Genomic DNA, 13,082 nt, shown 5'->3' with positions numbered 1-13,082 from the left:
TGGGAACAGCTCCAGTCCCAATATCCTTCTCTGCTACATCCTCAGCACGTGGACACCATCTCTGGATGGCTCTTCTCAGCAATCTCTGACTAGTTCAGACATCATTGGCAATACAGTACTATTACAATTTTATCCAGCACCTCCTGCAAATTCTTGGACTGTTGCAGTGGCATCTCCGCCAGTAGCACTCATGTTAAGAATCTGGCCTCTCTTCATTAAACAATTCCAACAATAGTTCATTGCTTGAACGAGTTCGGCTCTCAGAAATAACAATAACCACTTCCTGCTCTGCCACAACAGTCACAATTTGTTTTTTTATCTGTAGTTTTATCCACAGAAAACTCCTTCCCCTGCTCTATCTTCCTCTGACCTTTTCTGCTTTCTCCTTTTTGGGCCTCCAATAATCTCGCTGGAAACTAAGGACTGCATAGCAGCTTTGAATAACCGCCAGCATGTTCTCACTTGACAGGAATAAAAAACTACTACAGAAGAAAGGAAAAACCCTTACTAGCCCAAAAGAAGCCACTTTACATTACAGACCCTGTGCTAAGCCAAGAAAGGGAATACTTCAGCAAACCTCAGCTACATAGCCAACACGGTTAATATTCTAACTTTCAGGTCTAAGCAATATATGAGAAGTCTAAGAATACCTACCTGTACCAACAACAATCTGTAATGCATAGCCAGAAAAGAAGGCCAACCTAGCTCAGTGGGATGCTCATTGACTCAGTGCCAAAAACTTGGAACTTGTATAAGGAAAGCCTGAAATGCATGGGGGCCCACTGTGGCCCCTTCAAGACCACAGCAGCCCCATGAATGCAGGTGTATCATGGTACCTTGAGGAAGGCAAATTTATACCATGTAGAGAATAATCATGTCCGGTACTGAGCGCAGCCTACACACTGGCAGCTAAACCAAAACCACCTCACAGCTCTGTAAAACAGCTGTCAGCAAAGGCAGCATCAGCCCCCAGCCTAAGATCGGTGACTACTGAGCAGGAATCAAAAGAACCCCCTACAAGACATAATTATCCCAGTGGATTGTGACCAGGAAAGAAAAGGCTTGGCAAAGCAGACTCCTTCCCAGAATCCCATGCAGAGCAACACTGCCATCAGTCCCATTACAAAGTGTATACAGGACTTGTCCTTCTTTGTGGCTTTGTTTAAAAAGCAGCTCCCTTGAACAGACTCTGAAGAACAAGAGACCTCCAAAGGTAACCCTCCAGTGTAGTGCAAATCTCATTCAAAGAACCAAAAAAAAAGTGAAAATCTTTGAAACAAGGACTTAAAACACCTTCCTGTGATTTGTAGGCAAGAAACATTGCTTAAGGTATCTCTTGGGAGAGAAATACTGAATGGAAATACAGAAGTGGGGGTCAGCAAGGAGTGCTTGGCCTTCCACTTAGGGTGCTGATGGGACCCTCTTTCTTCTCTTGGAGGAACAGATTAACAAAAGGCAAGGGAACAGAGTGCTCAAAGAAAGAAAGCAAATGGGAAAGCAAAAGCAGGCACTTTTACTGAGTACAGTAATGATCAGGGTATGAAATATGTAAGCAACAAAACATGACCTGGCAGGAGTTGTAACAAAGAACACTTATGTAGCTTTCATGTGACACCATGGCATAAATTGCCAGAGGCACACATTCATGTCCAGTCAAGGAGAATCCTTGTGACAAGGTGACAAATACTAACTTCAAGAGAACATAAACCCATCCACAGACCATCAAGACCCATCATGGAGGGTTATAGAAGTTAGATTGAAATGTTTTGCATTCCTTCCTCACACCTGAGTGCATCCACAGCTATATCTATCTATATATTATATACATACAGGTGTATGCACACAGTGCAAAATGCTTCCCCCCTTTGTCCTTTAACTGACCTATTAAGAATAAATGAAGGATCTAGTCCTCCCTTCCTCAATTATTGATCAACTAAAAAAGCTTATTAAGCAAACTAGAAAGTCTTGTGGGATAAACTCTTCACATCTTATCTAAAGGTAAGGGATATACAAGGTTATAAAATGTCTCAACTGTATTTTTAGCTATTTGGGGGCAAGACTATAGCTGCAGAAAGTTTTCGACAGGAAAATATACAGAACCACACACGTGAACATTAGAAGTTATGCTAAGCTACCACTTTCCTTTCACTATATAAGAAAAGCTATCTGGAAAAAGCAAACCAAATGTAATTTACGTCTATGTAATTTAGATTTTTCTATTCTTCAATGCATTTGGCCAAATATTCACTCTGGAAATAATAACTATAGATAACTGCCCCGCCTCTTGATTCTTTAATCCCATCATGTATAATCTCCATGGAAACGTACAATGCAAAATTAATATACATTTGGCTTGGGATGATAGAGTTCGTTGATACATTGGCAAGAACCCTTCTCATGTTTTATCCCTTCTGTGCTCTAACCATCAGGTATGAGCACAAACGTTTTCCTTCATACAGACAATTATAAATAACTTGAAATATCTACATTTTGCGGGTCTTACATTTATACACAAGACTCCAAGGAACGGACTGCCTGTCACTCTCTACATGCTTTGTGATGTGCCATACTTACATATAAAAATATAAACATGTAATACTTTTTGAAAGTTATAATACTACATAAACCTCCGGAAACACACTGGATGGTTGAGAATTTCACTAAACACTGTACTGAACATATCAATGGAAGAAGTTATTAAAACACGACAAAGATTGCATGATTATTTTTAAGAGTACTTGCAAAACCATTAAAACTAGGTTGTGTAATAAAACAGTTCTATTTATGATCATTTGAAAACAATGCATACATTTAGTTTTATTTTATACTTGAAAATATGCATTTTTAATAAAATTTTACAAACAGTATAAAATCAAGTCTGTGCTGCTTTTCCCAAACATGCTTAGGAAGCACACACTGGAGTTTGCCATTTCTTACAAAATATGTACCTTGTTGATTTTCAGGCATACAAACAAAAAGCATCTGAAATAAACAGTTTCATAAACCACTGGATAACTACTACAGTAACCTTTCAGATAAAAATCCCCAAGCCGAATAATGTGTAAAAAAAAATGCTATATGCAGAGGAGCCAATCAGAAACAGTTTTTAGAGTCCATGATCTCATTTCAAGTAGATCAGGGTAGAGTGGACTCATCCAGACTTGGTCAGATAATACAGAATACTGAAGTACTCATATGTTCATTTGTTTTATAATGACTTTTTACAGTGCTTATTCACTCTCTAAAGCATCTTTGTTTTACAATTAATTTAATTTCTTGTTAATAGCATGTTAAATTTGCAAGCAATTTTGTAAAAAAAATTAAGACTGTGCCTGTTGACATTTTTTAGTTTCACAGTTAGTTTTTCTTTATGACTGCACCCATAAAATGATGCAACTGCAGGTACTGGATAGTGAGTTATATGCCACTGTAAAGCACTGTGAGCAAGAAAAGCAATTTACTTTTTAATAAGATAAGATTCCTACTTAACACAGTTTTCACTATTAAATCATTGTGTGTTAATTTGCAGTGCAAAGTGTCCCATCTGTAAGACCTAGACGACATGATTCTAGGAAGTAAGAAACTCCTGCTACACCATTTAGCATGGCAATACAGTAGCCAATACATTTTATTTACACAGTGACTCTTTACAAGTTCAGTCTTTCATGATGTCATGGCAGAAATTTTCAGCTCTGAGAACATTTTCAGGGGCCATCCTTACCAAGAAAATAAAATGCTAAGCCAGCATACTTTTACACCAGAAACTGCATAATTTGATATTCAATATGCTACAGAGGTCATACCCAACTTCAAGGGCTTATTACTTAAATTTGTCTCAAAATGTGACCAATACACATTGAATAGTGCAAACAGTAGTACATGTAATCAAGCAGTTCTGTGCAGTCTCAAGTCACAGCAGAAAAATGCACATTTTCATGACCTTCAGCAGTACTGGTTTCTTACGAACATTGGCTTAACTGCTTTATGTAATCCTTTGTCAGAATCATTGTAACTGGAATACTGTATGTCTGTTATCCTTCTAGATTACATGTATTCATTCTGTTTATGGTTATTTAAATGTCATCTGCAATTTTTTTCTTTAGACCAGTAAAGCATAAGGGGAACTTGGCATTGCAATAGTTTTAATAGTTATTTGAAACCTTGCTATAAATACAGACATCTCTCTACATTTGTCATACGTATGAACAAAGAGTTTTTTTGTTTAACACACACCTGTAGTACAGAGGAACAAAGCCTATGTCCCATGTTGTCTGTTTCTGATTAGTAACACTGGCTGTGGTGGGGACTGTTGGGGTCAGATAGGTTTGAGCTGCTGCTGTCAGGTTGCCCGTCCAAAGGGTAAGGATATGGCCTGGCCCTCTACACTGAGGACACCTACTGCAATGTAGCTGATCACCAATGGAAGAGACTTGAGCAAGATTGCTCTGTTTAGTGCAACATGCACAGATGAGTCTGAGATTGTGTGGGTGGGAGCATAACATCATTCCTCATCCATGCAGAAAGTGAGAGTCAGTCAGCCACCTGCTTAAGAGGGATGGGATGGGGACACTTACAGTACTAGTACACTGGTCCTCTTCCCAATGCCCAACTGTCAGCTGCAGGAGAATAAATTGGCCAGTCAACCCTCCAAATGGGAGACTCTTCCCAGTTCAGGAATGCCTGGCTGTTGCCCTTGAGTGAGAGAAAAAGGCAATATACAAGCAGGGAGAGCCAATGGATAAGGTTCCATAGGAAGACTGAACATTTTTTTAACTTATTTTATTTTAAAATAATAATTATGTGGCCTGGTAAAGAAGTGTGACAGTCTCATTTGGATAACTGCTATAAGACTTGATGTGTTGTAACAGAAAGTTTTCGGTAAAAAAAAAAAAAAAAAACACATTTAGGCTACGCTTATCCCAGAGATTAAGACTCCATCCTTACATAACAGTAAAAAATTGATCCACAGGCTTAAAACTTTTTTTAGTCACACTCAGAGTATAACCAGATGCACCCTCCAATTAGAAAAAAGTTTGATGTACACCCAGTCTTTACGTAGTATAAAACTGAGGTATGCACATCGCTGTTTACTTTAAGCAGGGATCAAAAAAAAAGGCACCAATGCACATTTCAAAACTCTTTTTTCTAGGCAACAGACCTAGGAATAGATGCATCTTATATGGATGAGAACTCTGTAGCTCTGTGCTCATGAAATATTTAAAGGGATACATATATGCCAAAATTATGAGACATAAACCTATAAAGAACATTCACTGTACACTACCCATTCATTCCCTCTTCTTTCCTCAGTTACTCACTTAATTCATTTCAGGGTCATGGTGGATATGGAGTCTATCCTAACACTCATTGGGTACAAGGCAGAGGAACTAATCCAGAGTGGAGTGCCAACCAATCACGGGCCACACACATTCACTCTCACAAAATAAGGAATCTCAATTAATCTACCACACATATTAAGGATGTAGGGGAAAGCAGAGCACTCAAAAAACATGGACACAGGGAGAAAGTGCAGGGACTGCACAAAATGGTACCCAACAAAGAATCGAAATGGAGCCCCAAGCAATGCTAAATGCTGCACCACTATACTGCATACGGTACACTAAGTAAGCAGAAAATGTTGGGGCTGATTAGGAGGTATTTCCAGGGACACATAACATGGTCAATGTTATGTGTCTTATGGTACTGCATGTTTCTCCAAAAGATTCCAAAAAAAGTTTAAAGATCTGGCAGACTCCACCTATTTTGAGTCAGGAAGAAAAATTTTACTTCCCTTATTATTAGAAGGCAACAGCGCAACAGTTAGTGTGACTGCCAAATATTTTATTACTCAACATACTTCTACTGAAACACTGCCCAAGGTAGTCACAGATTACATTTATCTTCTATACCACGTGAACAGTTCATGAATCAGTATACTCCAAGTAGAAATAAGCTGGATTAAACAAATGTTATTCTCTCTATGACAAATATCTAAAATTCCTCATTCCTGGTTGGAGAGATATGTGCTAGTTACATAATGTGCCACTCAACTGCTTTTCATTGAATGCCAACATATACAAAACCTTTCCAGTGAACTGAATCAAATTAGTAGCCCAGACTGAAGTGGGTGGCAAGCCCCACATATTCCCTGAACAGAGTTTCATTGCTCACACACTCAATTCATATAACCTTTTCTGAAGTACATGACCTTGGATGTAAGACAGAAACCACTGTAGATTCACACCCGTTTACTGGAACAGGCTAGATGTGTTGGTATTCACTTGGTAGTGCACAGTTCATACAAGTAAAACATACTGGTTAACTAGGAGAAAGTGGCAGGCAAAGCCCAACGTCCTCTCAAGAAGTGAAGTAACAACTGTAAGTACAAATGAGCCACCAATGGGGGTGCTTTCAGAGGGAGAGCATAGGCCACCCTCCAAGGACCATGAAGTTGGTCCACTCCCTATCAACTCTTGCCAGGGGGGAAAAAGGGCAGGAACGAATGGGCTGTAGGGTTCTCTCCTAGCTTGGTAATGGCCAGCCTAAATTCTTTCAGAATAAGTAGGAGAAATGAGAAAAACTAAAGGAGGCATCAGGTAAGATCCTGGGGGCAGGGGTAAACAAAAAAATGCACACAATGTCATCCTAAATTTAAGTATAGGCATTTACACTAGTTCCGTTTGCAGATATGACAAGATAATACGGTGAAGCTTTTGATGTTAACTTTCTTATTAAACTAAATATATTTAGCTCTCTCAATTTGTGTAGTAAAGGCACTGAAAATGTTCTGTCCTTGTAAACAAATTAAATGCACTTGTTTAAACACTGCTACAACTACAGGGAAATGATAGTGCCTCATATTTGTAACCGTCTCTAACATGAGATTCTATCTCTGCAAATCAGTACAAAATGTGTTTCAAAAAATGCAAGTTTGAAATTTGGATGAAACAGAAATATATGCATGATATTTTCTGTAATACTGTTGTCTGTCATAGTCCTTTTAATCTAAAAACATCATCATTAGCAAAACTATGCTTGTAGCAGAGATTCACTGAAGCTACCTAGGCTTTGAAATTATCACTGGACTACAGCCACAAATACAGTGTTTCATTTCATCATTCAGCCAGTGGTAGAATTCAGAGACTTGTGAAAGTTCTGTATCCATTGCTCAGATTAAAACATAAATACTGACACTGAATATGCTGAGTAGATTAATACAAAATATAAAAATAATAAAATTTCTGATGGAACTCAACATCACAGCAACAGTCAGTTCTTGCTAAGAATATATTTCTTTGTGATGGCAGTTATGTTCAGCTCCTTCATTCACCAAGGTATTTCTAGATGAGTTTAGCAGCATTACTGGTTATTAATCGACTTAATGTCCGCATTGTGTCTCCAGACATAACCTTTAGATATGAACCACGGTGCAAAACACACATATTTAAAAAATACAGCTGATACAATTTACAGAACAGTTATCCAAAATTTGTTCTTTTAAAGTCATTCAAAAATGAATTAATCTGAAGAAAAAGGAGTACAAAAACAAAAAAATCAGATACATCGCAAAGCTTTCTATAGGCAAAACGCGTTATTTCTTTGAACCCTTAAGATGCTGCTGACGAACTGCGGAAAGCTGTCTCAAGACTGACAGTAATGGAATGTAGATGGTGCTGGGGAAAGCAGTCAACAAGGGCCGTCTTCAAAGAAACTGTGGCAATCAAAACCCATAAACTGCTGTGACTCATCAAGCAACATGGTCTGATGCTATTCACAGTTTGAAAATGGAGCATATGTCAGTTGTAGTAAAAATATACTGCAGCACTGAGACGGTGGTGTTTAAAGTTGGTACTGTATGTTAATAGTTAAATGCCAGTGCAGACTACTACATCTTTTATTTCGGGTCTGCTTTATATTCTCAGTCTGAATCCGAATCAGAGTCATCATCTACAAAAGAAGAAACAAGAAGCAGTCTATGTTATATTAGACAAGGATATGTATTCCTGCAAGTGTATCCCTTCACAAATACAGCAGACAATGAGAACAGTAATGTGAAACAGAAGACATAGCATACTGCAGCTCTACACTTCATCCATTCAAACTTCCTCTCCTGCTACAGTACTCATTTGATCCCTCATTTGGCTAATAATAAATTAAAAACTTGGGAAAGATATGCATGATTGGAATGAACAGTTCATCAGTCTCAACCAGAGTTGAGGAGTAACCTTGTTATGTAGGAAAACAGTGTTTTTCAGATGCATAATGTCTATATTGCACTGTCACATCCTTTTTGGACATATTTTGCATTTTTACTTTAACATATAAAACTTTACAGAAGTTACTCCAACCAGCTCATTTAATAACATGGTTTACAGATACTACCCTATTTGATTAGGAAACAAAAAATGATGCAACATTAGCTGTTGATTTAATAAGTATAATTAATTCACTAATTTATTTTCTGATTGCCTGCTGGAGCATATCCCAGTACTTAATGAACACAAGACATGATGAATATGGTGACAACCCATCACAGACAAACACACACAGTTTAGAAAGCAGTCAATTCAACTGCCGCATGTGTTTGTGATGTAGGAGGAAGTTGAAGCACCCTGCAAAAACATGCATGTAGGGTGGAAGGATGTGCAGACTTCATGCAGAAGAATCCTAGCCGAGAAATGAAATGAAGAAGCAACTACTGTAAGCCAACAACATTAACTTCTGAGCTACTGTACTGCCAGAAAAAATAATGCAAAACCCAATGATTACAAAACTTAGTAACGTGTGAAGTACGTAGCAGTTGTATTACAGTCAGCTTTACTGATATTTATGCATCATGTTTTCAATTTGCATTTCTACATAACATATGCTCCCACTATTTATTCACATCATACCCCTTCTAAATGAAAAATTACCTCAGCTATTATGGACTAAGTTAGAGATTAACAGCACTAAGACAAAATATTATATCACTCAGAGCAATGTGCATTTGCTCTTCCTCCACTCGTGATCACTGACTGATGGGGCATGCAAAAAAATGCAGTTATAAAGCAAACATACCAGGTTCCATTAAGAATAGTGTGCAACACAATAAGAAAAGGTTAAACCTCATGACAGGAGTTAGTAATGATCCCATCTCCTCAAATTATGTTAAAATCATAATGATCCCTTCTCCTCAAATTATGTTAAAAATCAAAGAATGAAATCATCCATTTCTGAAACACAGTCTTTTACAGAGCAACAGCCCTTCCAAAGGCAACAAATCGTTCTTTTGCAACTGTGAATTTATATGGCCTTACAATTTTTTGTGAACTCTTTTCATTTACGGTTTGCCTTTTTCTTTTTCTGTCACATTTGCAAATGTTTCTATTTTGTCCTGAACTAGCTAATGTTTCTTTTTATGAATTACAATTGTACTTGTTCCCCATCACTAGACAGACACAGCATCAACAAGTGTACTTGAAGACAAGAAAAAAACACCTATGCAAATGCAATTTCTGTGAAGTAAACTGTACACAGCAACATTTTCACAAAGCTGTTACATACTTGTTTTTTTTGTGTTTGGGTAAATATCCCTTACTCCCCAAGCTCACGGCACCCCCTCCATCCCATTTACTTTTGCTTGTTTATCAATTTTATCCTTGCTGTCTATGAGTCATTAATCCTATTTTATCCCATTCATTATCCCACGTGGTAAGAGCTCATCACAGGAGACCATCCTACAGGTAACCTTCAGAATTTGTTTCTCATTTTAGACATAATCCCCCTGCAGTAGCTGATGTTCACATAGATGCTCTGTGAAGGTTGCTATATGGAGAAGACTTGGCTAAACAAAGTGTAAATCCCTGGCACATATATATATATATATATATATATATATATATATATATATATATATATATATATGTACCTCTTAACAGTAGGTGCTGGCACTGCAGTGAGCGAGAATGCTTTATTCCTCCCAGAATAGCAAAATGGTATTAGCCCATAACTGCAACCATTCCTTACTCGCTTAAAGAGCAGCTTGGACATTAGTAGTCAGCCCTGGTTCATCTAGGTCACATTCAGAGCTTCATCCCTGTGCACCATGTAGCCACCCACCACCCCTTCAATTAAAATACATACAGCTCTGATGTTAATGCACCAAGGGGAAAAGAGGATTTTCCCCATGCAGGACAACCTCTGCACTCACACTAGTGTAGTTTTTACATAGTTGCTTCTCAGACAGTTGTCCTCACATACAATTAATAGTGTTTTGTAGCTGTCCAGTTGACATGGCCCTAGCAAACTGTTACTAACAGCAGTATGTCACTACTGTAGTAGAAGAGAAAATAATGATCTGTCAAGTAAAAAAAATCTTGGAATGTAACAAGAAAGAGAATGTTGAATGGACAGAAACATTAAAAAACAAAACAAAACAAAAAAAAAACAGGTAGTGGCCACATGCTAATACTATTCACAGAAGAAAGGAATAAGCTGAAATAGGAGTACAGTTCAGGTGTTAGTATTGTGATTATTTTTAGACTGTACACCCTAAATATTGTACATGAGCACCTGTAACCCTCCCCCATCCTACCACTGCTGTTGCAGTATTTGCACATAAGTTACTTGATATATAAGCTCACTAACATATCTAGGACTGACCTAACTGGACAGATAAAGTACAGTTTTGTACCTACCATAAATGTAGATGTTCGAGTGTATTCACTGCTGCAGTCATTACACTTAGGTTATCCTGCCGTCAGGTGGTCCTGCAGTCGGCCAGAGTTCCAAAGTCTTGGTCCAGCATCGGTTGCTGTCGCTTCTTCCCTGAAGTCAGTATGCCAGGGGTATATAAGATGCAGCCGACGCCATTTTTCAGTTTTTTCTTGCCCCAGATGTCAGGTGCACCCCAAATAGGTGGCAATACATATGGCTAATGACACATACATAAAAAAGTATGAAATAATACCTTTAGCTACAAGCAAATACACCACATAGGTAGTATAGGATATAGAGGTATAGATAAGTCCCAGCTAAGAAAGTGGGGTTGGAGGGAGGGTAACCTGGACTGCAGCAGTGAATACACTCAGACATCTACATTTATGGTAGGTACAAAACTGTACTATGTTCATCGTGTTTCACTGCTACAGTCATTACACTTGGGTTGAATCCCAAAGCTGAGCTTGGGCGGCTGGGTCTATATAGGATTAGGAGTGGCTATGAGGCCCTGCAGAACTGCAGTGGCAAAGCCAGCTCTGGATTTGGAGTATAGAGGTAAGTGGTAATGCTTGGTGAAGGTGTGCACTGAACTCCAAGTTGCAGCTTCCAAAATATCCTTGGTTGGCACTCCTCTATGAAAGGCTGCTGAAGTGGCTGTCACCCTGGTAGAATGAGGCCTATTGTTACTAGGCACAGTTTTTCCATGTTGTGTGTAGCAGAAACAGATACAATGTCCTATCCACTTTGAAATGGTCTGTTTTGAAATAGCCTTTCCCTGTGATCCTGCAGCATATGATACAAACAGTTGCTCGGTTTTCCTGAAAGCTTTTGTTTTGTCTAAGTAGAAACGTAACTGCCTGTGTATGTCCAATGAATGAAGAAGTCTCTCCCCTTTATTCTGGGGATTTGGATAAAAAGTGGGCAAGTGAATGGTTTGGTTAAGAGCCACACTGGATACCACCTTTGGCATAAAGATAGGGTTTGTTCTTAAGGAAACCCTGTCTTGATGAAAAATGATGAAAGGTTCCACTGCCATTAGTGCCTGTAACTCTGAGACTCTCCGTGCTGAAGTTATTGCCAGCAGTAGAGCAGCTTTCCATGACAAAAAATTTAATTCTGCTGAAATGGCTGGCTCAAAAGGTGGTAGAGTAAGCTTTTCCAAAACAAAGTTGAGGTCCCAAGTTGGTGTTGGTGCTCTCCGGGGCAGTCTTATGTTTTTAGCCCCTCTGAGGTATTGTCTTAGTAATGGGTGTGAAAAAATAGGAGGATCCGTGTTGTAATGAGCTGAAATAGCAGAAGCGTGATCTTAATAGATGAAAAGGAAAGGCCTTTGTCCAGCATCTCAGTTAAGTATTGTAATATCTGAGGAATATTTGGGACAAGAGGGTTAAGGCCTGAGCCTGGTTCCAGGCGCAGAATCTTTTCCATTTTTCTGAGTAAGATTTCCTGGTGCTGGGCCTCCTGGCCTCCAGAATGACATCCATAACAGCTTTAGAGAGGAGTGTTGACTGTTTGGTTAAGTAGTCTGCCATGCAGCCAGATTTAAGGTTTTGAGCTGGCTGTGCAGGATCTGATTGTTTTGCTGAGTCAGAAGAGGAGGTATTTGAGGTAAAATCCATGCTGGGCCTTGAGCCATGTTCCTTAATATTGGATACCAGTGCTGTCGTGGCCAGTCCGGAGCAATGAGGATCATTTGTGGCCTCTCTAGTCTGGCTTTTAGAAGTACCTTTGCTAGGCGAGGCAGTGGCGGGAAGGCAAGAACTTTTAGTGTTTTCCAACTGAATGATAGGGCACCCACTTTCCACGCTTGTGTGTGGTAAGTCCTTGTGCAGAATTTCTGTAGTTGGCAGTTCAGAGGGGAGGCAAAAAGATCTATGCCTGGGCTCCCCATTTCTGAGTTATCATTTTGAATACTTGTGGATTTAGTTTCCACTCGTGAGGATCCATGATGTTTCTGCTTAAGTCGTCTGCCAGTGTATTTTTCTTTCCTGGCAGGAATTGTGCTTGCAGTTGAACTTGATAGGTCAGTGCTGTATTCCACAAAGTCATTGCTTGTCTGCATAGGGGGTAGGAATGTGTGCCCCCTTGCTTATGTACCACATAACTGTGGTGTTGTCCGTCTTTTAGTATAAATTGTCCTGGATGTAGAAGGTCCTTGAAAGCTGTCAGGGCATTTTGTACAGCTAGCATCTCTTTTTGATTGATGTGGAGATGCATTTGGTCTGTGGTCCACTTGCCCTGGATACACTGTCCTGCCATGTGTGCTCCCCAGGCGTAATCCGATGCATCTGTTGTTATTGTCTGCCTGGCTGTGGGTAAAGTAAAAGGCTGTCCCTTGTTGTGGTGACATGCCTGTGCCCACCATTGAAACTCCTGTTGAA

General features: G+C 39.1%; 1 protein-coding gene across 2 annotated transcripts in view; it reads right to left on the bottom strand.

The window, feature by feature from the left end:
- Positions 1 to 2,791: 2,791 nt before the first annotated feature.
- Positions 2,792 to 13,082, bottom strand: part of LOC122810283 (CKLF-like MARVEL transmembrane domain-containing protein 3) — a 440,804-nt gene continuing 430,513 nt past the window's right edge. For both annotated transcript variants that reach the window (XM_044081828.1, XM_044081829.1), the window contains one exon: positions 2,792 to 7,947. In XM_044081828.1, coding sequence (XP_043937763.1) covers positions 7,919 to 7,947 — 29 coding nt within the window. In that variant the 3' untranslated portion in view covers positions 2,792 to 7,918. The remainder of the gene's footprint in view (positions 7,948 to 13,082) is intronic.

Source organism: Protopterus annectens, chromosome 8.part1 (assembly GCF_019279795.1).
Source record: "Protopterus annectens isolate FY-2018-M chromosome 8.part1, PAN1.0, whole genome shotgun sequence".
Lineage (NCBI taxonomy): Eukaryota > Metazoa > Chordata > Ceratodontiformes > Protopteridae > Protopterus > Protopterus annectens.
Note: the sequence above shows the minus strand (reverse complement) of the source record. Positions and strands in the feature narration are given on the sequence as shown.